The sequence below is a fragment of the Gekko japonicus genome, unplaced genomic scaffold (assembly GCF_001447785.1).
Source record: "Gekko japonicus isolate JY-2015 unplaced genomic scaffold, Gekko_japonicus_V1.1 scaffold705, whole genome shotgun sequence".
Taxonomy (NCBI): Eukaryota; Metazoa; Chordata; class Lepidosauria; order Squamata; family Gekkonidae; genus Gekko; species Gekko japonicus.
In genome coordinates, this window is record NW_015167075.1 from 375,492 (window position 1) to 396,458 (window position 20,967).

The 20,967-nt window shown below is 42.4% G+C and overlaps 1 protein-coding gene across 1 annotated transcript in view; it reads left to right on the plus strand.

Moving 5' to 3' along the window:
* Positions 1 to 17,163, plus strand: part of ANXA1 (annexin A1) — a 19,436-nt gene extending 2,273 nt beyond the window's left edge. Inside the window, exons 2-13 of the mRNA XM_015412772.1 lie at positions 1,620 to 1,699; positions 2,346 to 2,439; positions 2,883 to 2,977; positions 3,346 to 3,459; positions 6,408 to 6,498; positions 7,368 to 7,447; positions 7,583 to 7,639; positions 9,663 to 9,756; positions 11,709 to 11,804; positions 13,484 to 13,542; positions 15,758 to 15,880; positions 16,800 to 17,163. Coding sequence (XP_015268258.1) covers positions 1,634 to 1,699; positions 2,346 to 2,439; positions 2,883 to 2,977; positions 3,346 to 3,459; positions 6,408 to 6,498; positions 7,368 to 7,447; positions 7,583 to 7,639; positions 9,663 to 9,756; positions 11,709 to 11,804; positions 13,484 to 13,542; positions 15,758 to 15,880; positions 16,800 to 16,856 — 1,026 coding nt within the window. The 5' untranslated portion in view covers positions 1,620 to 1,633 and the 3' untranslated portion in view covers positions 16,857 to 17,163. The remainder of the gene's footprint in view (positions 1 to 1,619; positions 1,700 to 2,345; positions 2,440 to 2,882; positions 2,978 to 3,345; positions 3,460 to 6,407; positions 6,499 to 7,367; positions 7,448 to 7,582; positions 7,640 to 9,662; positions 9,757 to 11,708; positions 11,805 to 13,483; positions 13,543 to 15,757; positions 15,881 to 16,799) is intronic.
* The last annotated feature ends 3,804 nt before the right edge of the window (positions 17,164 to 20,967 follow it).

Sequence of the window (20,967 nt, forward strand, 5' to 3'; positions counted from 1 at the left end):
ATAGGCCACACCCACAGCATAATAGGCCACACCCAACAGCAGAAACTCATTAGCATATTAGATCACACCCCTGACAGCACAGCTCAATAGCATATTAGGCCACACCCCCATGTTACCAGAAGTGTGGTCATCCAGCCATACCCACCTTTTGCTTCTTATTCTGTTTACTTTGTTTATTGTCAAAACCCAGGGCTTTTTTGTAGCAGGAACTTCTTTGCATGTTAGGCCACACACCCCTAATGTAGCCAATCCTAATGAGTTTCTGCTGTTGGGTGTGGCCTATTATGCTAATGAGTTCCTGCTGGGCGTGGCCAACTCGGGAGCCAGCTGGAACTCCGTTCCTGTGCGTTCCTGCCCAAAAATAGCCCTGATGCTGCTGGGTCCTTCTTCATACCCTTTAGTGTAGTAACTGCTGTTGTGTTAAGGTCTAAGCCAAGGAGGAGCTGATCATACAGGAAACTGTAGGAATCTGTCTCCAGATCTCCTAAAATCATGTTAAATCTGCACTGAGGAATTGGAAAAGAAGCTGTTCTGTGGGAATTTTTGTCTCAGACCAGCTATTTAATAACATTGTCCCCTAGCCTCACATGATACCAGTATCTCAACAGCACTAGAACATCCCAGCTATTGGAGGCATTGATGAGAAAATTTAGGTACTTTTGTTTTTTCTAGAAATGAATAGTGAAGATTGATCAGCCCAATAGTTCAAAATACCTGGTAGTCAGAGTAGAGCTAGGGAATTTTTGTCAAATGATGAAGGATGTTATACTTATGATACTTTACTGGAATTACTAATGTAGTTGAGCGAAGGTGCAGAAGTGTGTTGGGTCTGAGTCTCTAATCTCAACCGTGAAAAAAGGCCAACTGAAAATAAAACATCTAATATTGTAACATCCCTGTATATATCTATGGTGCAGCCTCATTTGGAATGCTGTGTGCAGTTCTGGTCACTGTTTTCTCCGAAAGGATATGGCAGAACTGGAAAAAAGTACAAACGAGGGCAATCAAGGTGATTAGGGGGTTGGAGGACCTTTACTGTCAGGGAAGTCTGAAGAGTCTGGGACTTCTCAATCTAGGGAAAAGATGGCTAAGGGGAGATATGATGGATGTTAATCTACAGTAGGGTTGCCAACCTCCAGGGGATGGCTGGAGATCTCCTGGGATTAAAACTGATCTCCAGGGGCAGAAATCAGTTCCTCTGGAGACTACACTTTGGAAGGTATAGTCTATGGCATTATGGTCCCTCCCTTGCCTCCATTAGCTATATGGGGGAGTGGATCTACTGGATAAGAAATATGGATACAGCTAGTCAGCAAGATATTAGTGTTTCTTCTTGTCAGGTCAGTGAGGCTCAATTAGCATCCTACAGGTCACATCTAGCTCTCTCAGTACCAGTTTACCTACAGATGTAGCGCTGTCCAGGCCACAAGCAGCATGTGAGAAACCTATGTGCTACTTCTGACCTAGCAGAGTACCTCCTGATATAAAATGAGGATGTACTTACGTGCATGCATGCATGTGTTCTCTTACTTCATGGCTCTTTGAATGGCTTGATGGTGGTCTGTAGACTGTAAGAAGTAAATTTTATGACATGATTTTTTTTTGTTTTCTCTTTGCAGGAACTTAAATCAACATGTCTTTTGTATCAGAATTTCTGAAGCAGGCCTATTTTATTGACAACGATGAACCACAATATGTTGTAAGAGCTTCCAAACAAGACAAAATGCAAATGATATAAATCAGTTTATAGAGTATAATTAAATAATAGCAAAAGTATAGCAAAAGTAAGGCATTTACATTGCATGTCAACTAATGTTGGTAGGAACGGGATTCTGTAAGAATCCCAGTATTGGTAAATTCATATCATTGAACAGATCTAAGAGTAAATGTCGACATGCTGTGTAAGCTGTGATAGACAAATCTGGATTGTCCACCAAATTGTAGCTTCAGAGACCACTCACTGATCCTCTAGACAATGTCATGATTCTCATCATTTGGGGACGGCAAAGGACAAGGCTCTTTGAAGTCATCTTCTATTCATTTCTGCTGAGTTTATGAAAGAAGACAGATTCTGTTGAATTTAGTAACTCTCCCATTTTTTAAATTAATGGCATTAGTCTCATAACTGTGGATTGGCACAATTACCCCACTTAAATTAATGTCTCCAAGTAGCTCTTTATATTGTAATATATTCTAATAGAGCCTATTGTTTATTTTACATCTTTAGAAAACAAAATTCACCATGTTGATTTAAATGTAAATGACTGTGGATTTTTTGGATGGAACTGTAGAACAAACACGTATTTTTCATCAACAAGTATTTATTCAGTGTTGTTCTCTTTTAGAAAAGCACTAAAGGTGGTTCAGCAGTCAATGCCTACCCAAACTTCAATCCTTCAGCTGATGCTGCGGCACTGGACAAAGCCATTACTGCTAAAGGTAAGAAGGATGTAAGAAGTGTTTAGATGGTATGAAAACAACTCAAAACAACTTGCTTGGGATGTGATTCAGCCTGTACGTACATGTGTGCATTACTTGTTTAAACAGTCGTTTTCATGGCAGAATTTCCCTGCATATGGAAACCTAACACATCAGGGAGGCAGTTAGCTTTTTATGTACAGGAGTATTTTGAAGTTTCAAATTATTGGTGTGAGATGGCTAGCTACAAAGCTACAGAGCTGATCAGATGTGTGGTGACATACTGGAGGGCTGGGGGGCAAAAATGTTGGAAGTGGGATTTTGTCACGCCCAAAATGGTTTGTAATTGTAAAAAGGACTTGGTCCTTTGTTTTTATCAAAGCACTATACTGATATCAATAATCTTTTGCATACTGGGTCCTGTAAAATGGAATGATGCTATTACATGGAATTGTTCTTTTCAGGAGTTGATGAAAAAACTATCATTGATATTTGCACCCAAAGAACTAATGCCCAGCGCCAGCAGATCAAAGAAGCCTACCAGCAATTAAAGGGAAAGGTACAGTCTGTAAAAAAAAAAAAAAAAAAAGAGGACCCTTAAAGGAATTTGTATTTGGTGACATCTGTGTCTGTGACAACAGGGTTGAAGTGAAGAAGAGCAGGTAGAAGAAAGGAGGAGGAGGTCACCAGGCCTTAGGGGGCTGGGATCTTTTTGGTTGTTGTCATGACAGTATGAGCAAACCTGGTGTAGTTGTGGACAAAAACGTACCAGGTGAACAAGGCTTACAAGAATGTTATTCCTGTTGGAGGGAAATCATAATACATAATTTGAGGGTAGATTAAAATTAGGAGGTAGATTCAAGTACTATTTTAGAATCTGAATTCTTTCAATGGCTGTTTTACACTTTATGTTCCTTTCTCCTGTAGCCTCTGGAAGAGAGTCTGAAAAAAGCACTCAAAAGCAATTTAGAAGACGTTATTGTGGCATTGCTGAAGAAGCCTGCTCAGTTTGATGCTGAGGAGCTCAGGGCTGCCATGAAGGTATGTGTGAGGACTGGGCTTGGGTGGCCATTGGACCAGGAGGAGAGTTGGTCCTCTGGGCTAATGATGCAAAAGCACATCCCATGAATACTCTCCCATGTCATGCTAGCTGAAAAGACAGAGCATTAAGTGGGTTCCGTTGGCACCAAGAAACCAGCAGTGTGTATCAGGTCACCTACAATCTGGATCCCTCACATACATATTATGCACTTGGTCAACAGGATCCCTTACAAGGACAGCCTCAGCCATGGGGCAAGCGGGTCAGTTGTCCCATCCCTGAGCTGTGGGGACTCCCTGATGGCCCAGCTGGCATAGACGGTGCCCAGGCATCAGCAGCAGACCCTGGTGCCCCCAGTGGCCCTGACTGCTCTGCCAGCACCTCCTGAGGGGCAAACTAGACATGACTGCGTCCTTGTGGCCACCACAAGGATACCACTGCAGTGCAGTGCTTTTGTCCCCCCCCCACCTTTTCAAGTGATGCAGGTGGGGAGGGTGGTCGTTTTGGCACTAGATAAGGCATGGTGGGGGGAGGACAAGAGTATTGCACTGTAGGCCTAGTCAGGATTGGGCCCTCATGGCATTTTTAAATTACTTTAAAATGACAGTGGCATCCTTACAGCAGCTGCAAGGACACCATCTCATCTAGTAGGGCCCTGAGTCTCAGGCAGATCATAGGGGCCATCAGCTTGTTCCCATATAACCATTGTTCAGAGTCATACCAGCAGTGGCATGCAGTGGTGTAATCTACAATAAGCTGCATTTCCATGCATTTGCAACCCAAAAGTTAATGAGATTGCGATCTGGACTGAATAAACATAGGCAATGTGAAAGGACCCTTAATATAAGTTCTGCCAGTAGTGCAAACTACCGGTATGGTCTTAATCACTTGAAATTAATCACTTGAAATTTTCTTGGCTAAAAACACATATTAAACAGTTATCCCAGTCACCTTTGCCTGTCATGGACCCTGGAGCCACAACATGTTTTCAAACAACTGAATGCCACCAGAAGCTGTGATCAGTCAAGACTTCTGAGTATCTGTTTACTGTGTGTTTGAGACATGCAGACATCCTTTGAATGTTACTGGGGGAAAATGTGCTTAGGCACATGTCTCTGATTGTAATGTATGCAGCTACCTCTAGTTACTTTACATTTTTAATGCCTTCTTTGCCCTAGAAATTCTTCAGTTAGGCACCAGCAGCAATTAGAATGGCAGTTAAAAACTTTAAAACCTCCTCTTACTGGAGCCAACTCAGGTGCTGCTGCACAGCAGACACCATCTTCATGCGTGCTTGCGCCCCTCCTTTTTAACTTTTTCCTGAGGGACTAGGCTCCGTTAACTCAGTTGGATGGACACTGTCCTAAGTTAGGCTCCACCCATATACCAATCTTACTATATGCAGATGATGCGGTTCTGCTTTCTTGCACTCGTGTGGGTTTACTACGACTTCTAAACAGCTGTCAGGATTACTGTAAAATCAATCAATTAGAACTAAAGTACAAGAAATCAAAAATCTTAGTCTTCTCAAAATCCAGGAAGCAATTCACATGGAGGATTGGCGGTCATAAGCTTGAACAAGTAAGTTACTTTAAGTATCTAGGTCTTTACTTTCACGCCACCACAATTTGGACTCTCCAGTGCAGGATAGCAATTAACAACCTTAATGCAAATATCCGTGCCCTTCTACGGTTTTATTTTTCAGAGGGAATCAATTTGTGCCATCTGTGTTAAAAGTATTTATTAGAAAAATAGTGCCCCAATTACTCTATGGAGTCCCTGTTTGGATTGAGGCAGTCAACAAGTCAACTGAACAGGTGCACACAAGCTTTCTATGGGAGATACTAGGTGCCCCCACCCTGTGCCCCATATGAAGCCCTCTGCTTGGAATGTGGTCAAAGTCTTATGTCTACGAGAGTATGGCTTATGACCTTCAAATATTGGGCTCTATTGCACTATAACTCCGATTCCACCAGCTAGAGCTGTCAGATGTTAATTGAGACTGAGGGTTCACCCTGGCTTGCCATCATAGGGAAAAAAATTGAGAACCTTGAATATCCCTCTTGAATCTAGGTTGATGCTTTCAGAAACGGAGGTGCTTCACAAAACACAGTGCAGATTATTGGAGACAGAGTTGTGGAATTTGTATAATGCAGCCAATAAGACTTGTTCTCCCCTGAACCATGGAATATTTCCCATTGTAGGGTGCCTGCCCAGTTATTTTTTTCCAACTGCAATCTCCAAAATCGCACAAAGTTTTTTCACTGGCCGGGCTTAATGTTTTACCCTCGGCAATTTTATTTGGAAGATTCCAGGGTATTCCCTATGCCAATAGATCTTGCCCTTGTACAGGTAAAACTATCAAAACAGTGTACAATGTTTGAATGTTGCTATTATTCTGGTATCAGGCAGCGTATTTTATCACCAATTTTGGGTAGTGTTAAGTAGCACTGAGGAAAGGATAATTGAACCGGTGGCAAAGTTCTTACTGGCTGCTTCCCTTATACGCAGTAAAATTTTGTAAATGGTTAATGCAGGGTACTTTTAATGAAAATTGTATCTTGTCTAGAAATTGAATTTTACTTCTTAGATATTATTTTTTACTTCTATGAAATGCCATTAAAGGAACTGTTCGTGTGTGTGTGTAATACCTTCTAGTAATGCATTCTTGTAATGAAACTTTCACTGAGTGCTTTTGTATGTGAAGTTTAAATAGCTTTGGAACCCCTCTTATGATTTTTATGACCTGATAGTAGTTAGTGCAGAAGAGAGGCATTTGTCATGCAAATTAACATTCTACCCCATTCCCTTGAACTGGAGTTTACAGTCACCAGTTGAAGTCAAAACAATTGACTTCAACTGTCATTAAGTGTCATTGTTGCTAATGGTGATGGGGGAGCTCTTGATCTTTCATTTCTTAACTGAAATTAACTGATTTATTATCAAACAGGGGCTTGGAACGGATGAAGACACTTTAATTGAAATTATGGTAACAAGGAACAACAGAGAACTCAGAGACTGTAACAGAGCATATCACGACGGTAATTTCCTGGTAGTTTTGAAACAATAACTTAAAGAATATCCTATTGGAGGAGAGCAGAGTTCTGTTGAACTACTGTGTGTACGTGTCTTGTCAAGTATCTGGCTAGTATAAGCTTATGGTATTTTTTTAAAGCATCTGGCCAGTGTAGTGCATCGCACGCCATCAGGCAACTTTGTCATCCTTTCACTATGAGGGTATGTGTGTATGCAGTGATTAGTGTGCTGAACTAGGCTGAGCTGCTTTTTCCTCAGTACCTGTGCACTGTGAGAGAATTTAAGAAATGGGACTTAAATCCGTAAAAGAGTTGGCATTTCTCAAAGGCTAAGTGGCTACTAAGGGTTCTAAGCTTTTGCTTCTATTGTACCAACTGCATATAAAACAGTGCTGACAATGCAAAAGATGAGGAAAAAATTAGACCATGCGAATGTCATTACAGTCTTTTGGAGGGGCTGCAGAGCATGTGGTTTGCCTGCAGGAGGTTTCGGGTTCAGTCCCAATAGTTGCCACTTAAATGCACCTCAGGCAGCTGGTACGGGGAAATAACTTTCTTTGCTTGAGACCTTAGAGCACCACCACCAGTACTGAGCTAGATGGATCAATGGGCCTATTGAACTTTTAATTGAAATGCTGTAGTAACTGGAGTGCCAGCTTCCTTCCCAAATGCACATTTCCCCCATTGAGTCAGTCTGTGTGCATTGTGTTGGAAGAGTCACAATTCTATACGAATGATGGACACATTATTTCAAAAGGGGCATTTTCTCAAGATAGCATAGGGAATAGGAAGGTCAACTGTTGAAGAAGGTCAACATGATTATTATTTTCTTTAAGGCAATATGATTCCACCAGTGCTTGTTCATTTGTTTGCAGAGTTTAAGAGAGATCTTGCCAAAGACATTGCATCAGATACATCCGGAGACTTCCAGAAAGCTTTGCTTGCCCTAGCAAAGGTATGCAGTTTTCAACCACATGTGGTAAACCAAAACTTGGGGGTGGGGATTAGAAATTCTTCTTTCTTCTCTTCCTAGCTCTTCCAAGGTTGTAGTGTATAATGAGGCTGACAGGTAATGTTTAATCTTTTCCAGGGAGACCGTGATGAAAATCCTCATGTGAATGATGAGTTGGCAGATAATGATGCAAGGGTAAGAGAAGACTTGCATTTTGAGCAATTGGTGTGTAAGTGGGGGGTGCAACCACCCAAAGTTCGGCTGCCCCAAAGGAGGGGGGAATTAATACTGATTTTGCTCATGCCTATATTGCAATATTTGTTATGTGATTTTGTGTGTGTAAGTTGCTGCAACGGCATTGGCTGATAGAGGGTTACAGGAATAGGAGCAGTAGCACACAATTTATGGAAACCATGGGTCCACGAATATTTATCTGCCTTATTAGCTGTAATTTGTGGTTCACAGCAACCGAACTTCTCCTCTCTCTCCAGTGTTTTGAACATGCTGGAGAACTCAGAGGTAGGGATGGGCACGAACCGCACTGCACAGCAAATTTTTTTGCGATTTTTGTCATATTTGTGGTTCATGAACAGAAGCTCATGACAGGTCTACCATCATGAACTTCCATGAACTGTTCCCCGTGAAAGCTGCAAAAACAACTGAGTGGCAGAGAGTGCTCAGCTGTTTTGGGCTGTCTTCTGCAGTCCCTTTAAACTGCATTGAAAGGGACTGTGGTCACTTTCAAAGGGGTTTGCGGGGCCATGAACTGGTTTTGTTCGTGAACTCATCTTGAACATCACCATGTTACATGTTAATTTGCTGTTCATTCTCTGGCTATAAGTTTGAACCTTGCCTGCCATTCTAATGTATTTGATAAAGTGTGCATGCACACGAAAGCGCATACTTTGAATAAACCTTTGTTGATCTTAGGGTGCCATTGGGCTCTAAATTTGTTCTACTGCTTCAGACCAACACGGCTGACCAACTGGATCCATATTCTTTAATATCACTATAAATAAACTAGAGCAAGTTGTTGTTTTTTTAAAAAACCCTCCATTGAACTGCCTATCTATTGGCAGGAAATTTAGGGTAGTTCCCTTCATGACAGCTGTCAAGTACAATATACAAAAGAAAAGATAGAAATAAAGTTAGAGTTTCAGGGAACACTACACGTTGCACATAAATGCATATAGCAAACCCCACCAAGGGGTTTTGTAAGCCCCTTATAAGCAAAAGCTATTTTGGACAGGGTGTTTTGAATAGAGAGAGGCAAAGGAAAGAGATGCTTTCTCCATTTGCAGTTGTTGTTTTTTTTGCTTCAAACCCACCTTCCAAGCTGCTTTTCTCTCATGGGGTTCCATGGGAAAGCGCCTGGGGCAGAAAAATGGCTGGGAAAGAAAGGGTGAGCACCTCATCCTCTTCCTCTTGTTCTACTCTTCAAGTCAGCCCCTCCTGAATATATGAAACATCTTGCAGTTTTCTTTTGTACTTCAGTGGTGTTTGCTTCATTTGTTCCACGTGGTTTGGAGCAGAGAAACAAGAAATAATAGTCAGAGTCAAACGGGTCAGTTTTTGGGTGAAATTGTTGTTCTTTTACAGGGATCAAAAGCTGTTCTGTAAATAAGGATTGTTACTTATGACACTTAATAAAAGCTGTGTATCTGCAGCTGTGAAAATACAGCTTTAGTCTTGGAGAAAAGACTAAATCCCTGTGGCAGTTTCTCAAATCAGCTTTCACAAGGACACACTTCATTTTTTAAAAATGTTGCTACAACAAATGAAAGTCATCCTATGAATTTGATGATTCAGTCACCAAGAAATAAAAAGCAGTACTTGATACCCATTTTAGCCATGTTGACTGCAAACATTGGTTGTGCAAGTGGAGATGTGAGAGTGTTGTGTTGTGGAATGTAATCATCTCACTTTCAAGGAGACTTAATGTGATCCAGAAGATTTTTGGTTTGAATCTTAGCTTGGACATGAATTGGGTAGAGGATCTTAAGCAAGCTGCAATCTTTCAGTCTTCCCAGTGCCTTCCTGCAGTTGGGATAAGACTAGGAATCCTATGGAATGGTCAAACATTTACTAGATTATGGAATGTAATGGTGGGGAGAGGAAGGGTCTTGGTTTCTAACTGGAATACCATTGTGCAGTCTAATGGTGCTAATACACAATATTAAGGAACTTTCATGTACATTTTTCTGGTTTATTATAACAGGCCTTGTATGAAGCTGGAGAGAGAAAAAAAGGAACAGATGTTAATGTTTTCGTTACCATCCTTACTACAAGAAGTCATCAACATCTCCGAAGAGGTAGGTGAGAAGCAAGCGAGCTTTGTTGATGAAAATGATTTTATTTACATGCCACGTGCAAGGGGTGATTAGAAATACGAATTCAGCTGCAGGATCTAAACAAGTATTCATCTGGGTAATAGATAACAGCCTACATTTAATCACACTAACTTAAATGTTCAGCCCCCTTAAGAAAAGGGAACCTTGCCTCGTACTTGGGTTGCCAATCTCCAGCTGGGGCCTCTGGAGAAAATGGCTGTTTTGGAGGATGGACTCTATGACATCATACCTCACTGTGGTCCTTCCTCTTCCCAAAACCCGCCTTGCCCAGGCTCCACCCCCAAATCTGCACAAATTTCCCATCTCAGAGTTGGCAGCCCTCGTTCTTAAGACACTTGCCCCAGGTTGGAATATGAATCTATCCAGGGTAGCAAAACATTCTACCTGCTCCAAAGATTTTTTTTGCCATTAAAGCTGCATAAACATCTATCCACATCTTTTCTAAAAGCACAATTTTCTGTTACATTAAAAAGTTCCATTCCAGCCTAATGAGCCAAGTACTGGACTTTGCATTGTAGCACGAAATTACAGGATGATTTCAAAATGTTTTTCCTTGCTGTTCGGTTCTGAAAATCCCCCTTTTGATTTTGCAAATGGAACTCAGTTTTTTTATTTTCACACAATTTCTTCCAATTAAGATGCACATTTATTTGAATGATATTTGTGCAACACCAGATCAGCAGGGCAGCACATCAGCTCTCTCTCTTTAGGCCCTTAATACATCTCGGCCCGCATGAACGGGCTGCTGGAATACATCTCAGCCGCATGAATGGGCTGCCGGAACACATCTCGGCCTGTACGAAACACCGAATGGTTAATGCTGTTGTCTGTATATTGTACGCCACCATCGTTATTATTATCAACACCATCATTGTCACGGTTAATGGTTGTTGTTTGCATTTACTCTGTATTTTAATGTATTTATTGTTCTAATGTTTTAATGTTGTTAGCCGCCTTGAGCCAGTTTTGTGGCAAGGCGGAATATAAATCGAAATAATAAATAAATAAAAATTAAAGGACTTTTCCTCATTTTCTGCTGAGCTGTAGTTTTACAGAAAAAAGAGGGAAGAGCTGGGGGCAGTGGCAGCAGTCAGCAACACAGGAATAGGGTGTGTGTGGATGGATGCCATTCACACCCATTCCTGCTCTGCCTGTTTCCAAGGCAGTTTGTGCACCCCATTGTTGATGCAGTCTAGTTAGCAAAAAGAGAACTAAGCCAAGTTCCTTATTTCACTTTAATTTATTGACATCTCTTCAATCCTGAAAATTCACAGATTAATGAGGCACTTTGGGTCCTTGGAAACAAAGTATCATAACCCAGGAAGGAGAAACACACACAGGGATCTCTAGGCTGCGGGATCAGTGTAGTGCAATATTTACAGTGTAGAGTTTTGCACCTGGAAAACCCAGATTGAAATCTTTGCTCAGTCTTCTCTGAGTTTTGGGCATGTCATCATCTTTCATTCTACTCTTCCATATTAGGTTGTGGGAGTTTGAAATGCTACTCTAAACTTCTTGGAGTTTGCTAAGTATATTTTAATAATTATATCCTGTAGAATGCAATAGACAAATAATGTGGATCTCATCGAAGCATAAGTATGCCTGGCCTCTACATGGCTTGGCTTCAGGAGAGCACAGGGCTTGTGAAACAGAAACTTGCACTTGAAGAACATCTTTAGCTCATCCAGCAATGATAAAAAGCACTATAAACCAAAGTGACCTTAATAGAGAGCAAGAGTACAAGAGTCCGTTGATATGTCATTTCCTGACCATATGAAACTGACTATAAATGAATAGCTGCAGTGTTTGTGCACTCAGCATTCTGCAGAAATTGCATGATTTATGGTTCTTATCTAAGTGCAGAGGAAGTAAATGTGTGGCTCAAATTTTCTGTCTTTATGTTTTGTTTTCAGTTTTTCAAAAATACGCTAAATATAGCAAACATGACATGAACAAGGTTCTGGACCTGGAACTGAAAGGAGACATTGAGAACTGCTTGACAGCAATTGGTAGGTTCTATAATTACTTGATTTGCCCCTTTATTTACAAACTGCCAGATAAATAAGCAGTGGCTTTAAGTGAACACAGGAAATAGCCAGACTCTTCTAGCAGTGATCAGGCTGCTTCCTTAAGCAGCTACAGTGACGAGGGTGCAGGAAAAGATGGCTCCACAGACATCGTCATAGATTTTGGAGCTTGGGCAAAACTGATTCAACACTAAGGCCCAGGTGAGACAAGATGCATGGTCGTATGTATCTTTTCCTGGATTTTTTAAAAACCAAAAGTATCCTGCAAATTTTGACTGAGGAAGTTTGAGGAGAGATGGACCTACTTCACCCTTTTCCCTCTGGATATTTTTCCCCCATTCAAAATATACCCCCAGGGCTCAACAGGAGCAAAATCTGCAACATCACTTCTGCTTGTACCCAGTAGTGTTATCTTGATGCTCTAGGAATTTCCTGATTCATAAAGCATTGCAGTGTCACTCCCTGTCCCCCTGTTTTGCTCCCAAAGAACAGACAGTCCTAGCAGGGCTTGAAGCTGCTCCTGGCAAATGGCAACGCTAACCCAGGTGCAAATGAGGAAGCTGGTTGCCACAGCAGTCCAAGGAAGAGGAGGTCCATGTATGCCTCCTATATATCCAAATGTATCCCCTCCTGCTCTGTGCACAAGCACATTCAATAGGGCAAATAACTAGAATAGCATAGGGGAGGAAGAGGAGATGAGGACATGGTGACCAGCATTCACAGACCTCTCTCGGTTACCCCATATGCTGTTTCCTGAAGTGTCCTCCAATGTAGTGAGAGGAAGAGAAACAGTGCTGGGGGTGGGTTGCTCTAAATCATCTCTGAGCTGTTTTTCTGCTCTCTTCAAGTGCTTCCAAATGACTGATGGGTCATTTAGAGCAACAACAAAAAAAACAACTAGCAGAATGTTCGGGTTCATCTCACTTTTACTTCTCTGTACAAAATGGTCCGTACTTGAAGCTGCTTTACATACAAACAGTAGCTGTTTGGGCTTGGTTACATGCATTTCTGTGTAATCTGTAGTTTGCCTTTAATTACCTCCTGCAGTGATTAGACTATGGCTATGTTTCCGTACAGGTTACTTGCGCCAGGTTCGATGCTGTGGGGGAAAGGGGGGGGGACCCACTTGATGGTGCTTTCATGCACCTCCCCGGTTTCTATCAGGTTCTCTGAATTTCCAGCTTTCCTTTATTTTAGTCTCTAGCCCCCTTTCATAAGGAGAAGGAAAGGCATCTCTCCAAACAAGAAGGTCTGGAGACTTTAAAAATGAAAGTGGAGGAATTTAGAGAATTTAGAGAACCTGATAGTTGCTGTTGGAGCAGAGGAAAGACTCTGAAAACTGCCATGTGGAACCTCCACTGCTGTTGTGCTGTATCAGCAGGTGCAGAAGCACCAGGGAAACTATACAAGCCTCTCTCTCACTAAATCCATTTTCACTGCACTGTCCAACTGGATTTTGCCAGTAAACACAGTAAACTCCAGGTGGAAAGTGCATTTAAAGTGGATTGAAGGTGGATTATTTAGTTTGTGTGACTGCAGCCTCTGTGTGGAAAATTCCTACATGAAGCAACATGCAGTTTTCATTTCCTGAATCTGCTTCTGTCGATATATGTTGTTTCTGTTATGCTGTTGTTATAAATAAAAATTCTGTTGCATTCCAGTGAAAGCTGCCACAAGCAAACCAGCTTTCTTTGCTGAAAAACTCCACCTAGCAATGAAGGTAAAGTATATTGCCAATAAAGGGATTAGAAGAGAACTCTGTTTTAAAGATACATGTCGAAATTGAGGTTAATTTATTTACCAGCGTGGTGTAGTGGTTAAAAGCAGTGGATTCTAATTTGGAGAACTGGGCTTGATTCCCCAGTCCTCCACATGAAGCCTGGTCCAGTCATAGTTCTCTTTAAACCTTCTCAGCCCCACTTACCTCACATGGTGCTTGCTGTGGGTAGCTCCCTCCCTGAAAAAAAGCCTGCAACCTGAACCCTATTAAAACCCCTGGCAAATAAAATAGCCTTGCAACAGTTCCTAAGTGCATCTAGAGATTGTCCATCTCGACCCCAGAGGGGCCAGTTCCATGCATTGGGAGCTATGATGGAAAAAATGCAGGCTCTGGTTGATACCAGGTGGGCCACCTTAAGTGGGTGAACAGCTAGAAGATAGCAGCCTGAAGATTGTAGTCGTTGCGAGGGAACCTATAGGGGAGAGATGGTACTTTAGATATGTGGATCCTAGGCTGTGAAAGGACCTAAAGGTCATAATCAGCACCTTGCACTGGACTTGGAAACAAACTGACCATTATTGCAGCTGTTTATAAATGAGATGTTCCCATTGACTAGTCCCAACAGTAAGGTTAGATTTTATCGGCTTATTTATTTATTTATTTATTTATTTATTGTTTTGATTTATACCCCGCCCTCCCTGCAAGCAGGCTCAGGTTATACATGCATGCGTGGAAGATTTCCATGGACTTTGGGTGAACTGTAAAACATAAAAATATACCAAAGAACCTCTTCTGCAGGTAGTTGTATGTATGATACCATGTAGGGTTGCCAGCTCTAGGTATTTTGGGTGGAGGCTGGGGAGGGCGCAGTTTGGGTAGGGCAGGGAGCTCAGCAGAGAGGTAATGCCATAGAGTCCAGCCTCTGAAGCTGCCATTTTCTCCAGGAAAACTGACCTATGTAGTCTGGAGATCAGTTATAATTCTGGGAGGTCTCCAGACTCCACCTGGAGGCTGGCAACTTTAGTCCACTGAACAAAGCTGAAGCCTTTCTGCTAAAAAGACTTCCTCCATTTTAAGTGGCTCTCTCATTGGGTTGAAGCCTTCATAGACTGAAGGAACTTCCTGTAGCCAAAGATAGCATACATGCCAGTGGTTGGAACCCAAAATGAGATATTTTGCTCGAATATTAGGATTCCTAAAATGAGAGGAATCCTAAGCAGGTCTGCTCTGGCCAGCTACACAAGGCATTTTTTAATGGGTCAGGTACAGTGTCCCTGGGCCTGACTTGCTTTCCCCGCAGCCATGTGATAGCTGCAGCAAATGTCACTTTTAAAGTTGTGAGGGCCCAGTTTGGCTTGGGACCACAGCATGGGGAAAGGGAGCTCCTGTCCCCCCCCCGCTAAAACTGCCCCAACTTGTTTTAAAAGTAACAGGGTACTCCATGTATTGCTTCAAAGTTATGTAAATAACTCCTCATTGTGGTAGTTTTGGCTTCAGAAAACAGAACGGGGGGGGAGGGGCAGCAGCCCCTCCACCACCGATGCTACATTCCTGAGCCATGTCAGGCCTTTTAAAATGATGTTCCCTGCAGCTGCTGTGTGGCTGCCGGGAACGTGGGTCAGGACTCAGTAAAAAATGCTTCAGAAGTAAGTCCCATTCTATTCTCTCAGGAAAATATTCTTAGGATTGCAGTCTGTAGCTTGGTCTGTATTGTCATTTTATGTGCTGAATATGCCATCAACGTGCATCTTTTGTTCCTCACATATGCAGTATTTCTCTATCAGTGAGCTTTTATTTGGTTGTATCTCTTACTGAGGATGGGTGTGCTGTCCCTAGTACTTAAAACCAGACAATTCATACTCCTTGGTTTTCCCTATCCAACCAAACCTCATGGGGTCACCCCCAACAGTGCAATCCTGAACAGAGTTGTAACTGTTTAGGATTGCATTGTAAGCTCTAATGGAGCCTTAATGACTGAAGCAGATGGAATTCCAGAGTGTCATTTAAAGTAAATTCAATTGGGCAGAATAGCATATGTAAAAGGGCCTGTTTCGCTCCTACCTGTGATACCTATGATATGCCCTTTGTGTTCTTGATACTGTCATAACCTAACCACTGGAGGACAGTCAAAACACCTGCAAATTCAGAACTTTAGCAAGAATGCTGTTGACATGAAGTTAAGGCTTAGATAACACACTCCTTCCTTGTCTAACAGGGTTCTGGAACTCGCACCAAAACTCTGAACAGGATCATGGTATCACGTTCTGAGATTGACATGAATGAGATCAAAGCACATTACAAGATAATGTATAAGAAACCCCTGGGCCAGGCCATTATGGTATGTAATTTGTTTTCAATTGCAGTAATGTAAGTGCTCCATAAACTTGGCTGGATGTTTCAGCATTTCCTTTTTCTCTCTATTGCTATATTTATTTCATAACTGCTCAGTAATAGGAAGGAGAACTTTGAAGATCCTACACATCCCTTTGCTGGCTGCTACCTTATAAAAATAAAAAATGATAACACTGAAAATAAAAAATAGCTACATGGCCCTGTTGTTTAAACCCTCACTATCTATACAACAGGCCTATAGGCAAAATTAATGTTCCTTTAACAGAGGTTTAATATGTGGAAATGGGGAACTGTCACATATCATAAGATGGAGACAAACATATGGTAAATGCCACCCCATCAAGCTTCCTGTTAAAGGGGCAGGATATTTTTCCTCCAGGCAGTTGATAGCTCTTGCTGTTATACAAAACAGATTGCTAAAAGAGATGTCTGGACGGGTCCCTTATTGAGCAGGTTTATAGGGTTTTTTGGAGCTTGATAGCCATCTGTCAACAGAGCTAAGCTGTAGGCTTCCACAAGGCTTGAAGAATGTTCAGTGATGCTCAGTGGAACAACAGAATTCACGCATAAAGTTCCACTAACCTAGGGAACTGTTCTTTAGCTTGTTAGCTGCAGTCAAAGTCAAAGAAATAAGAACCAAATGAATTGGATCCAACAAGGTTTCTGTTGGTGTCGTCTTTCACCACCCAAAAAGAACCACAGGATCTGTTTGTACAAAAGGCCAGGGGCATGGGGGTGCTGTAGTATGGAGGCGAATCGGGTAAGACGGAGTGGAAAAGCTTGCTTGATCCAGCCCATGGTATTGGTATTTGGAGACAAATCTTATACTGTGTCTGCCAATTAGGAGCTTTCGGTTTGGGTGGTTACTTAAACGTGACATTGCTCTTTTGCTATTTTGTGTATAGGATGAATTAAAAGGCGACTACGAAACTGTTCTCGTGGCTCTGTGTGGTGAGGACTGATGAGCACCATATCTGTCTGATACACGCCTGCCTCTCCATGCTTATTTTTAGCTCCAGCTGTTACATACCTTTGTATACTAAAGCTTTAAACAGAGAGGGATCTCTGGGTTCAGTTGTTAACAAATCACATGGATCTTCATCCATGTAGCATAACCTGCTTTGTTGTTCATGTTCATCCAAAGCCAGAAAGTATGATAAGAACAGATGTGTCTGCTTTTGTAGGGTTAGCCAATGCAAAAAAGGTACAGAATAAGCCTGAGCAGCCAGAAGTGACATTCCAAATAAAAAATAAACTGTGATCTACGTTGCTGACTTGTTTCTATCATTGTCGATTTCAGTCTTGTGCCTGTTATGTTTTCTTTAAGCATTCAGAGTTGAAGCACTAAAATCTTCCTCCTGGATTTGCCCATTCTCCTAGATACCCCAAGGCGATCTTTGTCCAAGCTGAGCTGTTTTACTCCAGGGGCAATTTCGCACTAGAGCTGCCTCACGGCACAGCTGCCGTTTGCCCCGAAACAAACATGTCAATTTCACACCCGAAGCTGCGGGGCTGCATTTTGACTCGCGGCTTCGCCCGATTCCTTCCGCAGTTTCGTGATCCTGGTTTTTGAGGGTGTGAAATTGACAAATAGTGTCGGGGCAAACAGCGGCTGCGCTGCGAGGCAGCTCTAGTGCGAAATCGCCCCAGCTGTATCCCATCCTTATTTTCTTCAGTGCTGAATGTCCCTGCATCAGCAGCAAGCTCTTCCCCAGCAAATCATTATGGGCTGAAATTTAGCCTGAGCTACAGACTGTTGGCTGTGTTCATTCATGTTTTTTGCAAAGTTTAATTCAAACAGGATCTGGGGAGTGGGAGCATGGTTGGTTTCTCATTCTACAGGAAATAATAACTACAATAACTAATAACTATCCCTCTTACAGCAAACAAGATAAGCCCTGCAACATAACTCTCTACCTGATTTTCACATCTGAGTAACAACTGGAGTCCTCTACAAGCAACAGCTTAGATTAGTTTCAATTAAAGCTGGGCTTAGCTAAAGCACAGGAAGAGGAACTACCAGTTCTGCATTTCAAAAATGTGCTGTTCTCATTTTGTTCTGTAACCAGGAGATGACACAATAGGTTTTTTCTTAATACGTTTCACTCTCATTTTGATTCACGCTGTTCCCACTTGTGCCATGTAATAATTAAACACTCTGAGTTTTGCAGCAGATCCTGGATCTGAGACCTGAGGGCTAAGGAGCAGCGAATTCAGCTCGCTTGCTGACATTTTGCTTCAGAAGGATCAGCTAGGTCATCAAGGAAGCCCTCTTCTTAATCTTAAAACCAACACACGAAACCAGGTTTGCTCATTATTCTGAGCATTCTGCTCTTGTCAGTGAGAGCAGTCCACCTGTTGCCTTTTTGGTTTTCTAGCCTATTTTCCCGTGCCTTTTTTTCACCTGTGCCTCTGGTTTGATGGGGCCAGGACTGATAGTGATTTCCCTGATGTTGTTTAACATCTATATGTGCCCTCTTGCCCAGATCATCCGGAGGTATGGGCTAGGGTGTCATCGATATGCGGATGACACCCAGCTCTATCGATATGCGGATGACACCCAGCTCTATCGATACGCGGATGACACCCAGATGACACTCCAGCCCAGAAGATCTGAACTGGGCATTGCAAACTGTGGCTGGTTGGCTTAGAACAGGGGGTTCCGCTGCTGTGCTTAATAGTTTTCCAAGGCATTCCACTGACATTGATGTGCACTAGGGCTGCCAAGTCTCGTTGAATCGCGGCAGGGGATCATCATTCTTCACAGGAGCTCTGCTGCGGGGGACGGCAACAGGTGTTGCACCGCTGTCGCCAGGATGTAACGCTATGCGTCGCTCTGGCAACGGGACTTCAAATAGCCCCGTTGCCAGAGCAATGCATAGCGTCACATCCTGGCGACGGCGGTGCAACGCCTGTTGCCGTCCCCCGTGGCAGAGCTCCTGTGAAGAATGACGATCCCCCGCCGCAATTCAACGAGACTTGGCAGCCCTAATGTGCATTCACTGCCTGCTTTACAGGCTTTGCTTCTGTTTTCACATACACACCTCTGACTGGAACTGGGCTTATGACCAGCTCTGTAGAGAAAAGCTTGGTACATAGTGTAATGTATCCAGTCCAGACAAGTCCAGAGACAAATGCAGAACTTCGCTCCAAGAGACAATGGACTATGCAGATCCTAGCCCGCTCCAATCAGGGGGCTAGGTTCCCGGCTGAGAGCCTATGGGACTCTCGGCCACTGTAAATAACCTATAGGGAAGTAGGGGTGTATTTCGGGTGGCGGTTTCTCGGGGGATATAAGCCAGCCTGCGAGTCGGCCAAAGTCGTCTTGTTCCAGATCGAATAAAGTACGCTTTGCTGAAATCACTCTCTATCCGCGTACTTTTCACATAGGATAAGGGAACCTCCAACACATGAAAACTGGCCAACCATTTGATGTTCTAACTTAGTATGGAAAATTATTGTTGTCTAAATGACCTTTTCCTATGCTCACCTAATCTTACAGAGCTGTCTTTTCTGTAGAACTAGGGTTGAGGGGACAGAAGCAAAAGGAAGATCCATGCCATCTTCCCTATCTTGACCTATGAGATCTGGATGATGGCACAAAGAGAATAACTGAGGGTGCTTAATTATAGTGTGCTATCATCACCCCAGACAGATTTAGGAACTGGGCACTAGAAAACCTGTCCGAACTAGATTTGAGTGATTTGAAAAAGGGGGGGGGGGGGGGAGAGACATACCAGAAGCCTCAGTTTTCAGTCACCATTTCTCAATCTTGTATCAAGAAGTGAAACATTGTACTGTACACAACATATCTATCCAGAAGGCTACAAAATACTTGCTTGGCAGTATCATCAAAATTGAATAGTACATCAAAATGTACAAAGATAAAATGGAATTTATGAAATGGAGCGTTACTTAACCCATACATATGACAATCAGGCAACAAACTAACATGGATATTGTTGACCTATCTACAGAACAAAGCAACCTGGTAAAAGTAAGATAAAGTAACTTAATGGTGCAGATTAAATAATAATAATAGTTTACTTTAGGGTTCATTTGCAATTTTGCCCATCTCATCTTGAACTCTCAGAGCATACTACAGCGTTTAAAATGAAACATAAAAGATGGTTAACCATTGCAGTTCTGCTCCATTAAGACTGCCCTGGAGTACTGAAGATTCTACTGAACCATGCTCCAAATACGTAATAGCAGTCCTCAACTTAGCATCATAGGCTAGTAAACAAGCTCTTTGTTTCCCTGAGGCTTGGCAGTGACAGTGAGTTTGTCATCCAGATGAATGCCTATTGGCTGGGTCAGGATTTCATCAGTGAGGCCTGAGGCCAGATCAAAATCCAGCAAAACTGGATTACCCTGCATTCTGAGTGCACCTTCATTGTAATTTTCACAGTGGAGGGTGACAAGCAGTGGGGTACTGCAGGGCTCAGTACTGGGTCCAATGGTTTTTAACTTCTTCATTAATGATTTGGAGTTCGGAGTAAGCAGTAAAGTGGTAAAATTTGCAGATGACACTAAATTGTTCAGGGTGGTGAGAACCAGGGAGGATTGTGAGGCACTGCAAAGGGAGCTGTCGAGGATAGGTGAGTGGACATCAACGTGGCAAATGGGGTTCAATGTGGCAAAATGCAAAGTGATGCACATTGGGGCCAAAAATCCTTACTATAAATGCATGTTGATTGCGTCCGAACTGGCAGAAACTGACTAAGAGAAAGATCTTGAAATCGTAGTAGATAACTCACTGAAAATGTCAACTCAGTGTGTGGCTGCAATAAAAAAGGCCAACGCTATGAGTCTGAGTCAACTGTGCGACTGAACAACAACAACAACAACAACATGGTGGGGAATATTAGGAAGGGAATAGAAAACAGATCAGCCAGTATCATAATGCCCCTGTATAAATCGATGGTGCGACCTCATTTGGAATACTGTGTGCAATTCCGGTCATCACACCTCAGAAGGGATATTATAGCATCGGAAAAAGTGCAGAAAAGGGCAAACAGAATGATAAAAGGGTTGGAACACTTTCCCTATAAGGAAAGGTTAAAGTGCTTG